Genomic DNA, 17,411 nt, shown 5'->3' with positions numbered 1-17,411 from the left:
GGTGAACTAACTCTTAAAGTTACACAAACTGTGAGAGTTGTTAAAACGGCCATCTGTCTCTGTTTAATGACATTACCATCCAGGATTTCTGGGAACCGTGAGCTGAACGGCCAGCTGGGCTGAGGACAAATTGGACTTCACTGTGGCACAAGTGGAAGTGGAAGTGAGCCGTGTGTGTGTGTGTGTGTGAGAGAGAGAGAGAGAGAGAGAGAGATGCTCCTGATGTGTGAGGAAGCAGCAGATAACTCATTCATAAAAGCAGTGAGATACAGTCCTCAGGTTTCAGCTAAAGCCTTTTTCAGAGCCTTCAGTAGGTTTTAAAATAATCTCTGTGCTACGCTGGCTGATTGGAGTTGATGGGATTGCAGGCGGGCAGATGACAGGGCTGGCTGTGCTTCACTGAGGATGACTGTGGTGCAGGCTTTCTATGCTCGGTGCCTGTCTGCTCGTGTTTGTGCCAGAGCCGGCTGCCAGTCCTCAGGCCCCGGCTCGCCTGGCATCTCTCCTCCCACTGATGCTACTCGGGATATTCCTGGCACCCGGATTTGCTCGCCTGCTGCTCAGGCGTGGCTCTGCCTCTTCCGGCTGGTATTTTTAGCGTGGATTGAGACTGGCAGCCTTCGTTCAGTTCACTTAGCTTCACTTTTCCCAGGAGCTGCCTGCTGCAGATTTTAGGCCTTAGAGTTTTGCTTCAGCTGCAGAACAAAAAGTGAACCTTGGAGCTTTCTCAGTTTCTCGAGTCTTTTGTTTTATTTCTAAGCAGAAGCTGATCTTAGAGTCCATTAAAGTCCCCTCTCTGCAAAAAGGAGCAAACAATGGGAAGGAAATGAAGCTGGAAACGAAAGAGAAATGGCCAGAGGAGGGAGAGGGGATGCTGACAGATGCAGGCTGAGCTGATGAGGAGAAGATAAGGGCAGGGTTGTCTCTAAATGAGCTGCTTCTCCATCTCCCACGTCTATCAGTCGGCACTCTGCCTCGGCCCTGCCCTGCACCCTCTACCCACGCAGCTACACCCCTTCATTAAGGAGCCCATGGGAACAAGAAAGCTCATTGTCCGCCCTGGAATTTCTGCCCCCTTGCTGCAGAGCCGACCTGTTAACGCCGGTCCCTCTCCCCTCCGCCCACCATTCTTCCTCTGTCTCCTCTCCAGCACGCTCTGAATGAATGCAATTCTTATGAATCGGGCAGTGTGTGTTAACTCGCTTGATTCAGCCCCTGGCGGTTTCATCCTTGAGATGTCACAAACCACAAGTGAAGCATGTTGTGGTTGGATGAACTCCAACGACATTCCTCTGGGTCTTCAAGAAGACCAGCTCACGTGGGATGAGATAATAATAATCCTTATGTTCGGACACTTTATCTGCTTCTTGGTGCATGAGGATGTCACACACAACATCCAGCCACAATATTTGTACCAGTTGGACAAAACCAGCATTGGCTCATTTTACTCACAGCTGCTTCGTGTTTTTTTTTCTGTCACCAGACTAAGCAGAGTACGTCTGATCGTCGTGCTCTGGATCAATAATGAGCAAAACAAAGTCCAACCTGTTGACAAGAGCTGACTTTCAGGAGAAAAACAATGCTCTCTACATGAGTCAGAGGAAAGTCAGAGCCACACTTTCAGAAAACAAACCAGTGAAGTGTTCATTTTTGTTCTATGCACTGCAAAAAACTGAAACCTTAACAAGTGTTTTTGTCTTATTTTCAGTAAAAAAAGTCTTGTTATATTTGATATGAGTCACATTCAACTGGTTAGTTCAGAAAAATGTCTTGTGTTAAGTTATTTAAAGATGCTATGAGGAGGATCTGTTTTAATTATACTGCCTCGCCACCTTGTGGCCTGGAGTCTCCCACACTGTTGTAAGTTACTTTTAGCGAGGCGGGTGTTGGAGATTGGATCGAAAACAAATTTTCTTTGTTCAAGATGACTTTTCACTGGATACAACACTTCAAGATAAGGGACTTATCAGTGCAGTTACGTAGCGCTATGGTGTGAAATGTGACATCAAGCAAATGTTGAAGCAGCTGGCTATATGTAGTGCTATCGGCAGCACTTTGCTCCAACCTATCTGTAGGCTAACGTGACAAGTAAACACAGTCAATTTAGTTTAGTAGCCGTCTATACACTGCAAAAAAAAAAAAAAACACAACTGAAATCATATCAAGTGTTTTTGTCTTATTGTCAGTAGAAAATGTCTTTTTAGACTCAATATGAGCCACATTTACCTGACTAGTTCTGAAAAATGTCTTGTTTCAAGTTATTTGAAGACAAGAATAAGATCTGAATTGCTTGTAACAAGTAAAAAAAATCTGCCACTGAAACAAGAGAAAAGTAACTTGTACTAAAAATTTCTCTTGTCCCATTGGCAGATTTTTTTTTTACAAGCAATCAAGACCTCATTTTTGTCTTAAACCCTCTCAAGGCAAACGTTGCAGATTTGCAACAGCTAATAGCTAGCTAATTACTCCACATCCACATTTTATGAGCCTTTTTCTCAGAAGTACCACTGCAGAACTTAGTTGTGCATTAGCAACAAATAGTTTCCCACTATCCCACCAATTGGCAGAGCTGTGTCACTTCCAACATGGCTGCCTCCTTGGTTTCACCAAAACAGATTTTCAAGGCATCAATTTCATGTAGGTAGACTTGTAGATTCATGTAGATTTTATCTGCTCTGGGTTTTATCCTAGGGGTAGCTTTATTGCATGTGAAGGTCTCTCTCAAAAAAAAGTCAGAATTGTGTATAACTACCCCAAATGATATTTCCCCCCAAATATCTGATTTTTGCTGGTTCAAAAACTTAATTTGAGCCTGAAAGGGTTAAATAAATTGAAACAAGACGCTTTGCTGGACTGATAGTTGAATGTGGCTCATATCAAGTATGATAAGACAGTTTTTACTTAAAATAAGACAAAAACACTTGATGAGACTTCATTTTTTGCAGTGTATTTAGCACAGTTGGCAGCCCAGTGCTCTAAGACATGTCTGTTATGTGTAATGTTAGTAAATCCTGGTTAGCTATGTCCTGCCAGTCATCTACCAAGCAGAGCTAACGTAACCTCACTCTTCATTTTATTGATAGACTCTCAAGTTTGAACAGACCACTGCAGAATAACTGCTGACTGTGGGTTGGGATGGACATTATCATAAACAGTTCAGCCCCTGTGTTATAGAGTGATACAGCCCAAGCTAAGGGCTAATTTGCCTTTAGCTTGGGCTGTATCACTCTCCTGTTTATCTTTCTTCTGCTCCTTTGTCCTTTTTCTGTCTGACAGTTAGGCTCCAGTGTCCACCATCACTACATAATTAGTCACAGAAATTGTTTTCAACAGAGAAAAACACAGAGACTTTGACCCGCCGGAAATCAAACTGGCCCTGGCTGACCCGATCAGGAAGCTAAGCAGTAGCAATTCAAAATAATTTTTGACAAGCAATATTGGCACTGATAATCTAATTTTAAAGAGTGAATTATGATCAGGCATACATCTAGAAGGGAGACTTTTTCAAGATCCCTTTCCAACTCCTCACAGCCCTTTTAGAGAAAAAAAAGAGGTCTAAATTGCTTGCAACAAGTAAAAAAATCTGCCAATGGACCTCATTTGCCTCTTACAATAAGTCGAAACAAGACATTTTTCCGGACTGGTCAAGTGAATGTGGCTCATGAAAAGTTTAAAAAGGCATTTTCTTTTGGAAATAAAACAAAAACACTTAATAAGCTTTCTGTTTTCTTCCACTGCATGAATTGTTAAAGAGAACATTTGGTTTGTGTGCACATTCTCTGTCAAGGTGTCTGTCACTTCAAAGCAGACGAAATGTTCCCGAGAAACCATCGAGAATGGAAACTCAGCCTGGAGCTGGTTGTCGGTGCGTTCTCACTCCGCTGAAAGTGACAAAACACCCCGTTTAAATAATGAGCCCACACTCAAACAAAGACAAACAACACAGCAGGTGGCCATTAGGGATAAGCAGAAACAGTAATGAACAATATTTACTTCAAGAAAAACAAACAAGAAATAGCCCGGGCTAATGAACTCGTGCTCCAGATGGTTTTAATAATCAACACAACACAAAAACCGGTGAAGTATTTGAAACCGAAACCACAACCTCAGGTCCACACGGTGTCACGCTCTGTAAGTTTATATGGCTACAAAGATGGCAGGAGACAATAGCTCAGTCTTTGACTGATCAAAGTGTTTCAGTGTGTCTAACGGTCCAGTCTGGTGCTAAAGAGCCTGCTCTCCACGCTGACACAGAATATTCCCACACTCAGGCCTAATGTTTCCAATTACTCACAGGTTTTCAGTGACAAGCTTTCAGATTTCTGCTTTAGGAACAAAACAAAAGAGGTGAGGGGAATCTTACTTGTAATTGATCATCGAAGGAGAAATAAGCAACAAAAACAGCATCTGGGACACTTAGTACAGAGAGGAACCAGGACTCTATAGAGACACATTTTAGTGCTTGAATCACAATTCTACATTTTCATTTTGGAGAGGCTTTTGTTCAAAGCAACGTACAACACAAGGAAGAATTTAGACCAAGGGTCTGTAACCTGCGGCTCTTTGACTCATTTGCAGTGGCTCCTTGTACCTTTGATTTAAAAAATTATTGAAGTAAATAATTTTTAGATATGACATCATATCTAATCTTGCGTTAACATTTTGTTGAACTAAATCTGCATCATATCTGTCAATAAAGCCTGCCACCGCTCTACTTCACCTCCTACAACATCAACAGCCCACCAACTTTCCATGCACCTGTGGCTAACCATTAGTAAGTAAGAAAACAAAATTTACAAGACAGATCTGAAAGAGAATACAGATTTTAATTCTGTGAGGATGGATTCATTTACCCAATTTAATATACATGCTTGATGTGTGGTAGGACATTTGCAAACAATAAAAAATGGTGAGTTGAGCAATATTATGAATATATGTTACCAAAACTCAAATTTTATTCTTTTTTTGCTAATCAATAAGTTTTGCAAACCTTTAAAATTTCAAAAAGTAATTGCAAATCTGTGCAATTTTCAGCAATTTTAGCTAAGTTAATTTTTTTTTTTTTTTTTAAATATTTTTGTAACTTTTGCAAATGGTCTATTTTTTATTTTTTCAAATTTTTAGTTTCACAATTTTGATTTTTTTTTTTTTTGGAAATTTATCAAAAATAAAAGAACAAGACTTCACATGTACAATTTTATAAAATCGAAAATAACTTGTCATTTTGATAATTATTCACTAGATTTTAACTATGTATAGAATTTTATACGGTTAATAGTTTTTATTGTGAGGATAAAGTAGATTCTGTGGCACTAGAATGTCTTTAATCAGGGTGAGTTGAGGCAAAATGGCTCTTGTGAAAGTAAAGGTTGCAGACCCCTGATTTAGACAGAAGGGAAAACCTTATTTAGTGCGACAAAGTGCTTCAAGTTATTTGACAGAGATTTAAGTTATAGAATCACAAAAAGGAAAAGTTACAAAATCAAAGTAGCAGAATCTACAAGTTCTGATCAGTGCCATCTTGTTTGGGTCAAAAAGGGCAAATTGGAAATGTAAGAAAATGAACACCTCCATCTTTAAAACCTTCCACAATCATCTATAATCATATTTGATTTATATTGTCTACTAAAAATAAATCTGGAGGGGATTTTTATTTTTACAGCTGATGGAAAAAACACTTCTATAAAATCCACATATGGTTTAAAAATGAATTAGTAGTTAATATGGGCTTTGGTGACTTAGTAGAAGTAAACACCTCTTTTTTAACTAGAAGAAACAACATTTACTTGTTTTTTTTCCGCATTATTATACTTCTATCTTGGACCGTCTAGTGTTGTTGTATTGTAGTTGGAATGCTGACTCATTCCAGTAGATGGCAGTAATTCACCAAAACCTTCCACCGGCATTGACAAACAGCGTTAGTACCGTGCATTGTGGGAAACAGTATGTCAGGTGGGCTGGTTGTTGCATACTGAGAAATTTTCCTGGATCAGTAGCAGTACTGCTAGTGTGTTTTTACCTACGTTTTAAAACAGCAGGAGTAAGTTTGCAAACTCACAACAACAAAATACTTCATCCTGCTCCTTTAAATCTACATTTCCTCACCTGTTGTGGTGACTAAAATCTCCCAAGAAAAATCTCAAATCTTGGAGAAAATAACAGAAAAACTATTTTCATGACTTCATATCATAACCATTCTGTGTTTATTAAAACTGACAGCGCTCCTCCATCTCCTCCCACTGGGAGAAGTGAAGCCAAAATACCGCTCTGAAGGGCACTGACATATTACGCTGGTGGAGCCAAGGCATGCACAGGAGTGTTACACAACTCCTGCAAACCATCTCACACATTTTACCCAAAGATAAAGAAACATCAGAGATCTGTCAGGCTGGTGAAGTTATGTCAGTGTTCTTTACGTCTTCTTTCTGTTCCTCCTCGACTCAATCACGTTTAAACTTCAAATAACGGATGAAAATGATCAGCAAGATTGGGAAGTAACTGCTTTGACAGAAAGCAGTGTTGTAATGGAAGGAATGGACTTTATGACCTGTACTGCAGCCAGCCACCAGAGGGAGCTCTAAAAGTTCTGGCTTCACTCAGGACAGCTAAGGTAGAACAGCTAACAGCTTTCTTATATTCAACTTCAGTCATCCTCCACATCCAGTCGAGTGGAGTAGAACGTGATCCTGGCCCCGTCGCCTGTATCATACAGAGCCTGGCAGGTGTACATCCCCTCCGCCTCCTTCTGCACCTCCTCAATGACCAACGCTGATGTGTTTACAGAAACCTGGACACGACCCAGGCTGCTGAACTGAGCCCGTAGCTTCGGGACTTGTCCGTGGTTACAGGCCAGAGCTACGTTAGTCTCAGTCCCTGGTTTGGTGAAGCCCCAGATGAAGATGGTGGGCTCAGCCGAACCACAGTCCAGGCTGACTGAGCCTCCCACTGACACTGTTGCGTTGTAGCTGATGTACTCCACTTCCTCAGGATCGAGTATCTCCAGACCTGAAATACGAGACATCAGGAGTCAGTTAGAGTTACCGCGGGGGAAGAAAAACCTTGTGTTGTTTTCGACAAACAGCCTCTACGCGCTCAGTATTGACAGATGTTTATTAGTCAGTGTCTTCTGAATACTTTTACAAGACCTCACAGCTTGTTGGGAATGGTCTGCATCAGCTCTGGGAAGAACAACACATAATTAACACACTATTTATCTGCCCTCGGCCTGTTTGATGGATCACTTTTTATAGCCCTGCCTCTGGCTGCGCTTAGCAATTTGATATAATAAAGACAGCAGCTTGTGATAAAGAAACTCGCCTTGACATGCCTTCTTCTTAGAGTATCTGTAAAAGCACGGCCTTTACCTTGCAGAGGAAGCGTCAGCCAGCAGAGGAGGAAGCAGAAATGAGAAATCATGGTCCAAACTTGGGAGGTTTTTAAAGGTTTGTCTCCTCTCCTGTCCATGCGGGTCTTCACACTCGGAGTGACTGAGCGCGCCTGCAGGACTGACAGCGAGAAGACTTTCAAACTACACTGGATTCACTTTAAATTATTCATCAACGCCTTCCCAGTGTCGCGCCACTCCGCTCTGCCTGTCTCTAGCTCTCCGCTCATGACCCAGCTAATGGGCAGACCTCAGAGCGAAAGGTGTAGGGTGTCGAGATGATGCCATCGCGCTTCATATATTATTGAACCACCTCGATGGAGATGGTCTCTTTAGAAATTCCATTACTCCCAGTGTGAAATGAAAACCACACAAACACCTGCCGGTTGTTATTTACCCTCAGTCAGAATGAAATCACAGCTGATTCATGTCGTCTGTTCATAACCGCTTCTCTGATGAATCACTGGAAAGCATTGTGTTGCCTCTCCCAACTGTAACGCTAAAAACCCTTACAGTTGGGGAAAATAAGTATTGAACATGTCAACTTTTTTCTCATTACATGTATTTCCAAAGCTGCAATTCAAACTAAACTTCTACCAGACATTGGTATTAACTCAAATAATCTAAACATGAAAAGAAATCACAACTTTCAAGTCCATAAATAATGATTATGTGGAATTAAGTACGATAACACAGGAAAAAAGTATTGAACACACCATAGAAAGGCTGTATACTTTGGCAAAAAAATGCACCATACCACCTGAAATCTGTCAGTAATTATTACTTGAACTTTCAATTAGTGCAAACCAACATCAGCTGGGCTAGAGCAAATTGATGGTCCAATAAAAAAGGTTGTTTTTTCACCAAGCAGTTAAATACCGCACACCTCATGATGGGTAAAGGCAAAAAGCTCTCTGAGGACATTCACAACCTGATTGTTGCTCAGCATCAGAATGGAACTGGTTACAGACTTATATCAAAGCACCTGAATATTCCAGTCAGCACCGTTGGGGCCATTATTCACAAGTAGAAGAAGCACCACCTTACCATCAACAGGCCACGCACAGGAGCTCCTTGCAAGATTTCTGACCAGGGAGTCAGAAAGAGTACTCAACGAGCCAAGGACCACCCTGAAAGTGATCCAGAAAGACTTGGAGGCAGCAGGTATGATTGTTACAGAGAAAACAATAAGCAATACACTCCACTGCCATGGCCTCTATGGACGCTCAGCCCGCAAGACTCCATTCCTCAAGAAAAGGCATGTTGAAGCTGGTTTAAAGTTTGCTAAACAAAATCTTGACAAGCCTGTAGAATACTGGGAGAATGTTGTCTGGTCAGATGAGACCAAAACTGAACTTTTGGGCTGTCATACTACATACCATGTTTGGAGGAGAAATGGCACTGCTCATCAGCCAAAAAACACTACACCAACAGTGAAGTTTGGAGGTGGAAGCATCATGGCATGGGGTTGTTTCTCATCTCATGGTGTTGGCAAACTTCATTTAATTGACGGAGCAATGAATGGAGCCATGTATGGGGAAATTCTTGATATGAATCTGCTGCCATCCACCAGGATGATGAAGATGAGACGTGGCTGGACCTTCCAGCAGGACAACGATCCAAAGCACACGGCAAAGTTGACTCTCAAATGGTTTCAACAAAAGAAAATCAATCTGTTAGAATGGCCTAGTCAATCACCTGACTTCAATCCAACTGAACATTTGTGGAAAGAACTAAAGAAAAGGGTTCACCATGGACCTGAACGCTGTGATTTCTTTTCATGTGTGGATTATTTGAGTTAATACCAATGTCTGGTAGAAGTGCTGTTTGAATTGCATCTTTGGAAATAAATGTGATGAGAAAAAAGTTGACGCGTTCAATACTTATTTCCCCCACTGTAAATGCTCCTTGAAGCAGGCCACTCCTGCAAGTTTCTCTGTTGTCATGAAGAAAAGTCTCTGCTCAGACTCGGTTTAGGAGGAGAAAAACAGTGAGCATCATTAGTGGCTGCCAGTAAAAACTCTGTTTCCCACAGCTCGCCTGATGTTTGGGCCTGCGAGCTGCAGCAGCAGAAGAGGCTGAAGCTGAGCCGAGCTGCCCATAAAGCTGCTCTGACTGCAGGCAGCCCCAGACTGAAGAGAAGGCTCTAATTAGTAAGGACTTAGTGTTCAGCTTTTTGAAGGGGGGAGGGAGGGAGGGGAGGAGGAAGGCTATATTTAGAAGCTGCTGGAAGGCAGACAGATGTAATAAAAACACAATATAAAACAACATGGTTTCTGAGGGCAGAGTGGACTGGCAGATGAAGTTCAAAAATGTCTCCAAGACACGCCGACAAGCTAGTAAACACTTTTCATGATGATGTTATTGATCCAACTGCCAGAGAGTACATTACCGAGGAAAGACTCGACCTGGGGACAAAAAAAAGGTTTGGAACAACAAAGGCAAGCGCCAGAGAAGAAGGACAGCTAAGGAGAAGAGTGCTTCACACCTGTTTGGCTGTAAAAAGGTCTGCTGCATTACTTTTTCCCTGCACAGATAAAAAGAATTATAACAACTTTCTGAGGAGTTGACAAAATATAACTGTTTCATCCTGCAGAGATCGAGATGTTTGAACCCCTCTGATTTGGACTGCAGCATGCAAACCAAAAAAGTGTCTTGTTTCAATTCATTTAAAGACAAAAATAAGGTCTGAATTGCTTGTAAGAAGTTAAAAAAAATCTGACAAAGTAAAACTACAATAATGTCTTATTACAAGTAACTTTTTGTCTCGTTTCATTGGCTGATTTTTTTTTAGCTTGGAATGGTCAGGTGAATGTGACTCATATGATTATTAAAAGGCGTTTTCAACTTAAAATAAGACAAAAACACTTGATAAGATTTAAGGTTTTACCATTGTGGCGCCAAAGTTTATAAGAAATCTTGTAAAAAGTCTCATGAACCAAAGAATCATTTGACTAAAATAGTACGATCGCATTCTTAAACTAACTTTTGTTTGCCATTAAAACTAAGGGAACAACCTGCACTGTTAGCATGTAGCTAAAGCTCCATTTACACAAAGTGGTTCAGTTCATTTTGTCTCAGTATGCCACTGATCTCACACACATTGTCCGCGTGCTTGTGCTCGTGCTCGTGCATGAAGTAAACCGTGTTGAAGCCCACCTCTCTGAAGCGTGCCATAGCAGAGAAGTGAATCGTGCTCAAGCACGGCACAGTTGTGGTCACACTGGCCATTCAAAACGGTCCTCAGGTTACTGACCCGTACCGTACCACCTTTTGGTCTCCTTCTGTTGAGGTGTACCAATCTGGAGCTAGAAACTCTGCAGTCTGTTGATTGGTCGTCACTTACCATGTGACAGTGGTAAAAAAGAACACATAACCCTGCTATACTGAAATCTTCAGTCAACTTCAGAAGATAACTATATTTTTGTGTTTGGAAAATGGTGTCACCAAACAGTTGCTCTTTGTTTACTGTGTTGCATTTTTCTTCTTCGTTGGATTTATTAGCTGGGTACTCTGTGTCATGCTGTAATGCCGTCATTACTGAGCTGATGTGACTATTGGCATCCTGTGGTGGCCGGTGGGTGTTGGACAATTTGCAAAAGCCACAACACGAATGCAAAAAGTGAAAACACAACAGAAGTTAATAAGGTTAGTGATCCAAACGGCCACAGAAAAGTTGCAAAAGTAAGTAAATCATTTTCTTTTTTGCTGTATATTGTAAAATCCTTCATTGGACTTTCTCCCTAGAAAATTACGTCATCTTATATTTAGCTTTATGAATCAATAACATTAGCATTAGAATAGAATAGAATAGAAAATACTTTATTTATCCCCAAGGGGAAATTCAGGAGTCACCGCAGCATTTAAGAAAACAAAAGTAAGAAAGAGTATAGAAAGTGCAAAAAGGTCCATAAGAAATTAGATGATGACATCCTGTCCACCACTCGTCCACCACTCTCCAGCCCAGCCAGTCTCCACCTCCACAGGGTCCAGGACTGAGCCTCCCCAGCAGTCTGTTCAGTCTCTGTCTCCTGGATCCTGTCTGCCCACAGCAGGTGAAGCTCCTCCAATGTGGCGCCGGCGTCCGATGTCAGCTCCGTCAGCCACGTCCGTGAACAGCACGATGCCGCTGGGTTAGCACAGCTAGCTCATCCATCCCCCGGGGCTAGATCCCACGTTCCCAACAACGATGGATGGAAGGACAGGTCCACGTCGTCACCTCCCAGCTCACATCCGTGAACCAGCACGTCGTCCTCACCTCCTCCTCCTCAGCTCGAGGGAAATCATCAAGCCCTACACTAGTTAGCATTGACATGCTACAGGCTGCTAACAGCTAATTTCGCATGTAAACAATGCAGCCATGGTTACATGTAGGATCTCCAGACAGACACAGGAGAAAAGTAGTAAAAAATATCGCCGAAGCCACAAAAAGTTTGGTGTCCGTGACCGACAATGAACCATACAAAGTGATGATCCACTCCAAATACAAAGATGACGAAAAAGAGACAAAAAAATGACAACAAACGGACAAAGACGAGAGAGCTGCTGCAACAGGCAGCTACTTGAGCAGCGCCTAGCAACGAGGTAGGTAATTAAAGCTATATATTTATCATAGCTAAAGGTAAAAAAGAAAACAATCATTCACTTACTTTCACAACTTTCTGTGTCCATTAGAATAACAGCCCTCTTCATTTTCGTTGTGGCTGCTCTTTTGTTGCGCTGTGGCTTTTGCAAATCGCCCAACACCTACTGGCCACTGTAGCATCCAGCCTATACACAGCCTACCAAGGAGGGCAAGGTTGGTTGTGGAAACTAAAACACGATCAGGCTTTACCGATCCAACCCGTACCAAACTTTACTGATCCATACCAGACCGCTTGGTGGAAACAAGGTTTGAAGGCTTGACTTCAGCAGATAGACTTTCTAGAAACTCTTTTTGCATCCAGTATTCAGAAAAGTTCCTCCACGTTATGAGGCCTTTGATAAGAAAAATCATTATCCTCTTATAATGCATTTATTTTGTACACTGTTCAGTTTTAAGCCCGTATCTGTTCCGCTGGGCCGCTGAACCCGCCATGACATCACCATCCTGCAGCTGCTGCTGCTGCTGCACCAGAGCCGGCTTTAATGTCCGGGCTGTGACAAAGGAGAGGAGGAGCGCCATTTGTCATTAATGGGACCAGTAAGTCCCGTTCTGTTGGAGTACGGGACTGACCGAATTCTTTGCTGGTGAAGCACATCCTCTCTGCGCTCTGCACGCCTGCCACATCTGCTGGCTGCCTGCCTGATTTGCTGCCTGGCCGCTTCAGCTTTTTTTTTTTTAAATAAAAAATTAGGAGGAAGAGAATTAAGCGACTGGAAAAAGTGAGCTGATGAAAAACAAAATGTTTTGGACACTGCTCTTTGCAGAGGGATTTGGCGACAAAGGGGAGGTTGCATCTTATCTGGACTCTGTAAAAGCTTTCAGGTGCAGTGCCCCATCGAGCGGATCCGGCCCGGGCCGAGCTGCAGACTTTTTTCTTCTTGGCAGCCGATGAGAGAACAGAATCAGACCCAGATAGCTGGGGCTATATGGGGATCTGTGTAACACATTACTGCCACCCCACCATGTGCCACCCGCCCTGACTGCGAGCACTTGGCAACAATTCTCTTTATGTAAAAGCAAAGCTGGCAAAACAGGTGGGTTTCGTGAGCGTGCCCTATGATTAGATCAGTCATTACCACTGGCATTGTTGAAAGCAAAGCAGCCTCTCATTTCAGCGGACCACCTGTACTGGAATGTGTTACTAAAGCTTAACAGCAGATGATTCAGGCCCTGGATGAGAAAAATAGTCTGTGTTGGCTTACAGTGAGGATGTGTGTTTCCACTTATCATCTAATGAGAGTCTGATTCTCTTTTCTTTTCCTTTATTTCCACAGCGCCGTGCAGCCACTGTCTTTATGTCTTCCTCTGCGTTTTGTCCAGGAAGCGGCCTTGTGGCCTTACACTTTTATTTGTAACAGCAGTGGTCCTCTGTGCCCCTTCGTCCTCAGACCTGAGTCTCATACTTCTCAAGCTGGCTGCAGCTGGGAGGTTTTCTCCGCCTCCTCCTCCTCCTGCTTTTTCTTCACTTGACAGTTGTTTCAGAGACCACACATTGAGGAGGTGGAGCGAGGCCGTTGTACTATTCTGGTAGACAGGCTAACATATATTAGCCAGCCTACCGTATTTTTCTGCTCTATCATCATTTATCTGCCGGGCAGGCAGAGCGGAGGTAAGCAAGGCTGAGCTCGTAAAGCACAGAGGCCCTCCTCCGTGACCTCCATTTCCCTCCTGGCTCACTCATCTCGCAGCCTCAGACCTCGCCATGCTGGCCTCTGCACGGGGCTCCCTGATGGGCCCCTACCTGAATCACAGAGCAGAGCACAGCCACAGCTGACTGGCCTTGGGACAAGAGCAGCAGGAAGGGGCCTCACTCCCCGACCGAGCCCCTGGAGTCCACAGGCACAAAAAACACTGATTTACAGAAAACCTCTGCGGCCATGCACAAATTGTTTTCTCTCTGATACTTTGCTTCAGTTTTTGTTGTGCATGACAAAATAATTAAAGTTCCCCCTCCCCCTCCCGCAGCTTTAAACTCTTAGTTACAAATCTTTATCCTCTCCTGGGGACAGTTGATTTACAGTAGAAGGAAAAACCTGAAATCCAACATACGAGACGACATGGGACATTAATCATGCAGTTACAGCAAACAACCAAATAAAAGAAGATGTATCTGTGTGTTAAAAGTATCAAACTCAGAACGGTTACCGTGATAAAGTGCTGCTGAGCTATGCGGTCAAGGCCTGCTGTAAATTATGCACATTTACGTCTACTGCACTTGGAAGAAGATAAAGCAGAAGTAGTACTTTAAATTTGAACATACAGGCAAACTGAGATAAGAATTAGATGCAGAGAAAGTCAGGGTTCATGTGATTCGCTGACATTTGAGGAAAAAACAGAGAGTTTGACAAGATAAGAGTCAGTTTGAGAAATTTAAGGGAACTTGGTACCAGGTACCATAAAATACAATAAGATACAACACGTATTGTGATAATAGGAGATAACATGATGCGTGTTACAAAACTTTAAATCAAGTTGTGTTGCAGTAGAATATGATACAATATGATGGTCATAAACTGTAAAAAAAAATGGACGTCTGCTTGCTCGGCGCCAAGTGAGGTCTCCACTAAAACTGCTCCCCCTGGTGGCTGGTTGCAGTATAGGTTAAAAAATCAGGCTTTCCAGTCATTCCAGATGGGCTGTGGTCAAACTTTGAAAAATTGATACTCCTTGTAGAAATGTTTCTAACTTCCGGTTGCTGTGGTGATTCGAAGATATCATTTGGCTGACTTGTATTCAAGCCCTCTTTTTTCTGAAAAGTTTCGTTTTCATTAGTTAAACAAGGTTAAAAATGAGGCTTTACGTAACGTTTAACGATGATTGACAGCTGCTGTTCACGTGTATTTTCTTGGGGATTGTAAAATATGTCGGGAGGTAGAGTCAAGAAGTGACAATAAAATGTGATACTCTGATGTGAAACAATACTGTATGTGACGATACAATACATGGAGATACATGACATGGTGATATGATACAAGATGTGACTTTGTGTTAAGGTATGTCACAGTACGATAGGATGCTGCTACAGGTTAGTTAGGTATGGTATGATGCAATACAATATGATACAATACTTTTACATACAGTACAATGTAACAGAGTATGATGTAAACATATACTGTAAAAAAAAAAAAAATGGACATCATCTTACTCAATTCTTACTGATATCACCATAAAAACTGCTCCCCCTTGTGGCTAGCTGCAGTAAAAGACAAAAACTCTGTCTCCCCATTCATTTCAGATGGGCTGTGGTCAAACTTTTAAAAGTAAATACCCCTCATAGAAATGTCTCTTGTTACTTGCCTACATTGTGGTCACATACTTAATTTTGTTCATTTCATTAGTTATTATATGTTAAAAACTGGGCTTTACGTCATGTTTAACGATGATTGGCAGCTGCCATTCTTGGATAGTTTTTTCAGGAGTACCAAGATACACCAGGAGGGACAATCGAGAAGAGATTAGACTTTCAAAAGAAAAACAGCTCATTTTCGTTGCCTGGCTCCACTCAGAGTCTCTCATAGTCCCTACTGCACACCGTATGTGTATGTCGTACCATGAAATAAGGAACAATAGCCGCGTTTCCACCAAGCAGTCTGGGTCGGTTCATCTCGGTACGGTACGGTGCGCTTTTAGCGGCGTTTCCACTGACTCATCCCGGGACGGATCCCAAAAAACGAGACGAGCCGTCTCACTTTTTTGGGACCCTTTCGTTTGGGTGCCAGACTGAACCGATCTGCTCTCGGGAGGTGGAGCAACACACTGCAGACGGTTGATTGGTCAAAAGAATCGTCACTTACCCTGACAGCGGCTGCATTTCTCCTGGCGGCTCACAGACTTCTCTGAAACGAAGCGTGATTGCACTTTGTAACAGAGAGTTACATGAAAATCACAGAGAGGACGAAATGCTACATGTCTTCCATCCGTGCTCTTTGTTTACTGTGTCACGTTTTCTTCTTTGTTGGATTTATTAGCGGGGTAAGCTGCTACGGCGTCGCGCTATTGTTTACCAGCTGCGGCTTTCTGCATCCGGCTTACACACCGCCCACCACGAGAGGGCACAGTTTGCTGTGGAAACGCAAACGGGATGAGACTTTACTGTCCCAAACCGTCCTGAACCGACCCGGACTGCTTGGTGGAAACGCAGCTAATGCCTCATGTTGAGACATAGTGTGATATAATAAAGTACATTACGTTGCTATGTATATGATATATATGATATGATCTGATACATTATGATATGAGATGAAATTATTTGATATGATACAATACATGAAGATACAGTACAATACGATACATGATGCGCTACATTAGGTTATGCTGTGTCACTGTAGGATTTGATCCGGTTTGGTATGGTACGATAAAATTTGATATGATGTGATGCATTGTGATCTCAACTGATATTTTCGTTAGAATTTTTTTCTTGGACTTTACAGAATCATTGCCAGATGAAGTTTCAAAACTTGGTGCAGAAAACCAATTGCTAAAGCGCCAAAAACTCAAGTTCCACCAATGACCACCTGAGGCTGGTTCAACCCCCGTAAATGCCCCTTCTTGTCTCTGTAACAAATTTGTTAATGCTTGTAGCCTGGTGCCTCAGTCTCTGAATGTAGTAAATAATCAGTTGAAAAAAATCCATGGTATCAGATTCATAATCTTACAAAGTCAGAGATGTCAAAAGTATTCACATCCATTACTCAAGTAGAAGAGTAGATAGTAGGGTTTAAACAGACTTTTGTAGAAGTTGAAGTATCAACTTTAGTTTTTTATTCAAGTAAAAGTGTAAAAGTACTGGTTTCAAAACTACTTCAACTATAAAAGTAAAAGTAATGAATTTTTTTTCACATTAGAGCCACCATATTTAGTAGGTGTTTGTTTCTGTTTTTTTTTTTTTTTTTTTTTTTTTTGTCATGTCATGCTGGCATAAAAACAAAAACAAAAATAAAATTGGAGTAACAAGGTTATTTTTTAAATGTAGGGAGTAGAAAATGTAGATATTTGTCTGAAAATGTAAAAAGTAGATGTAAAAAGTCAGCTAAGAAATAACAACTACAGTCAGATACCAAAATTTTCTATTTTCTTGACACGTCTGCATAAAGTTAGTGTTGACACTCATTTTTCTTGACAAGAATAGGAAACTTTGAATGGAAAAGTTGATTGGAGTGTGATTCTCTTGAGAATGCAGTGAACAATCTGCTGATTCTGCTGTGTTTCAAGATGTTTACACACACAGAGAGACACTGCTGTAAGAGGAGAACTCAAAGCAGATCGAACAGGAGCTGTCAGTCTGAGCTAAATTTCCAAAGTCTGAATGGTGTCAGAAACACAGTTTTAACACTGGATCTGACTGTGTTCATTTTTCACAGCGTGCTGGTGTGAGTGGAGCTT

The 17,411-nt window shown here is 41.9% G+C and overlaps 1 protein-coding gene across 1 annotated transcript; it reads right to left on the bottom strand.

Moving 5' to 3' along the window:
* Nucleotides 1-6,531: 6,531 nt before the first annotated feature.
* LOC141797410 (uncharacterized) lies at nucleotides 6,532-7,484 on the bottom strand. The gene is made up of 2 exons (XM_074678731.1): nucleotides 7,365-7,484; nucleotides 6,532-7,005 (listed from the first exon to the last, which is right to left on the bottom strand). The coding sequence occupies exons 1-2, from the start codon at nucleotides 7,462-7,464 to the stop codon at nucleotides 6,644-6,646; spliced, it is 462 nt and encodes a 153-aa protein (XP_074534832.1). The 5' UTR covers nucleotides 7,465-7,484; the 3' UTR covers nucleotides 6,532-6,643.
* Nucleotides 7,485-17,411: the final 9,927 nt, after the last annotated feature.

The sequence above is a fragment of the Halichoeres trimaculatus genome, unplaced genomic scaffold (genome assembly GCF_033239565.1).
Source record: "Halichoeres trimaculatus isolate MK-OKI-2021-1 unplaced genomic scaffold, fHalTri1.1 fHalTri1_scaffold_9, whole genome shotgun sequence".
In the NCBI taxonomy this organism is placed as follows: Eukaryota; Metazoa; Chordata; class Actinopteri; order Labriformes; family Labridae; genus Halichoeres; species Halichoeres trimaculatus.
This window is presented reverse-complemented; position numbering and strand designations above follow the sequence as displayed.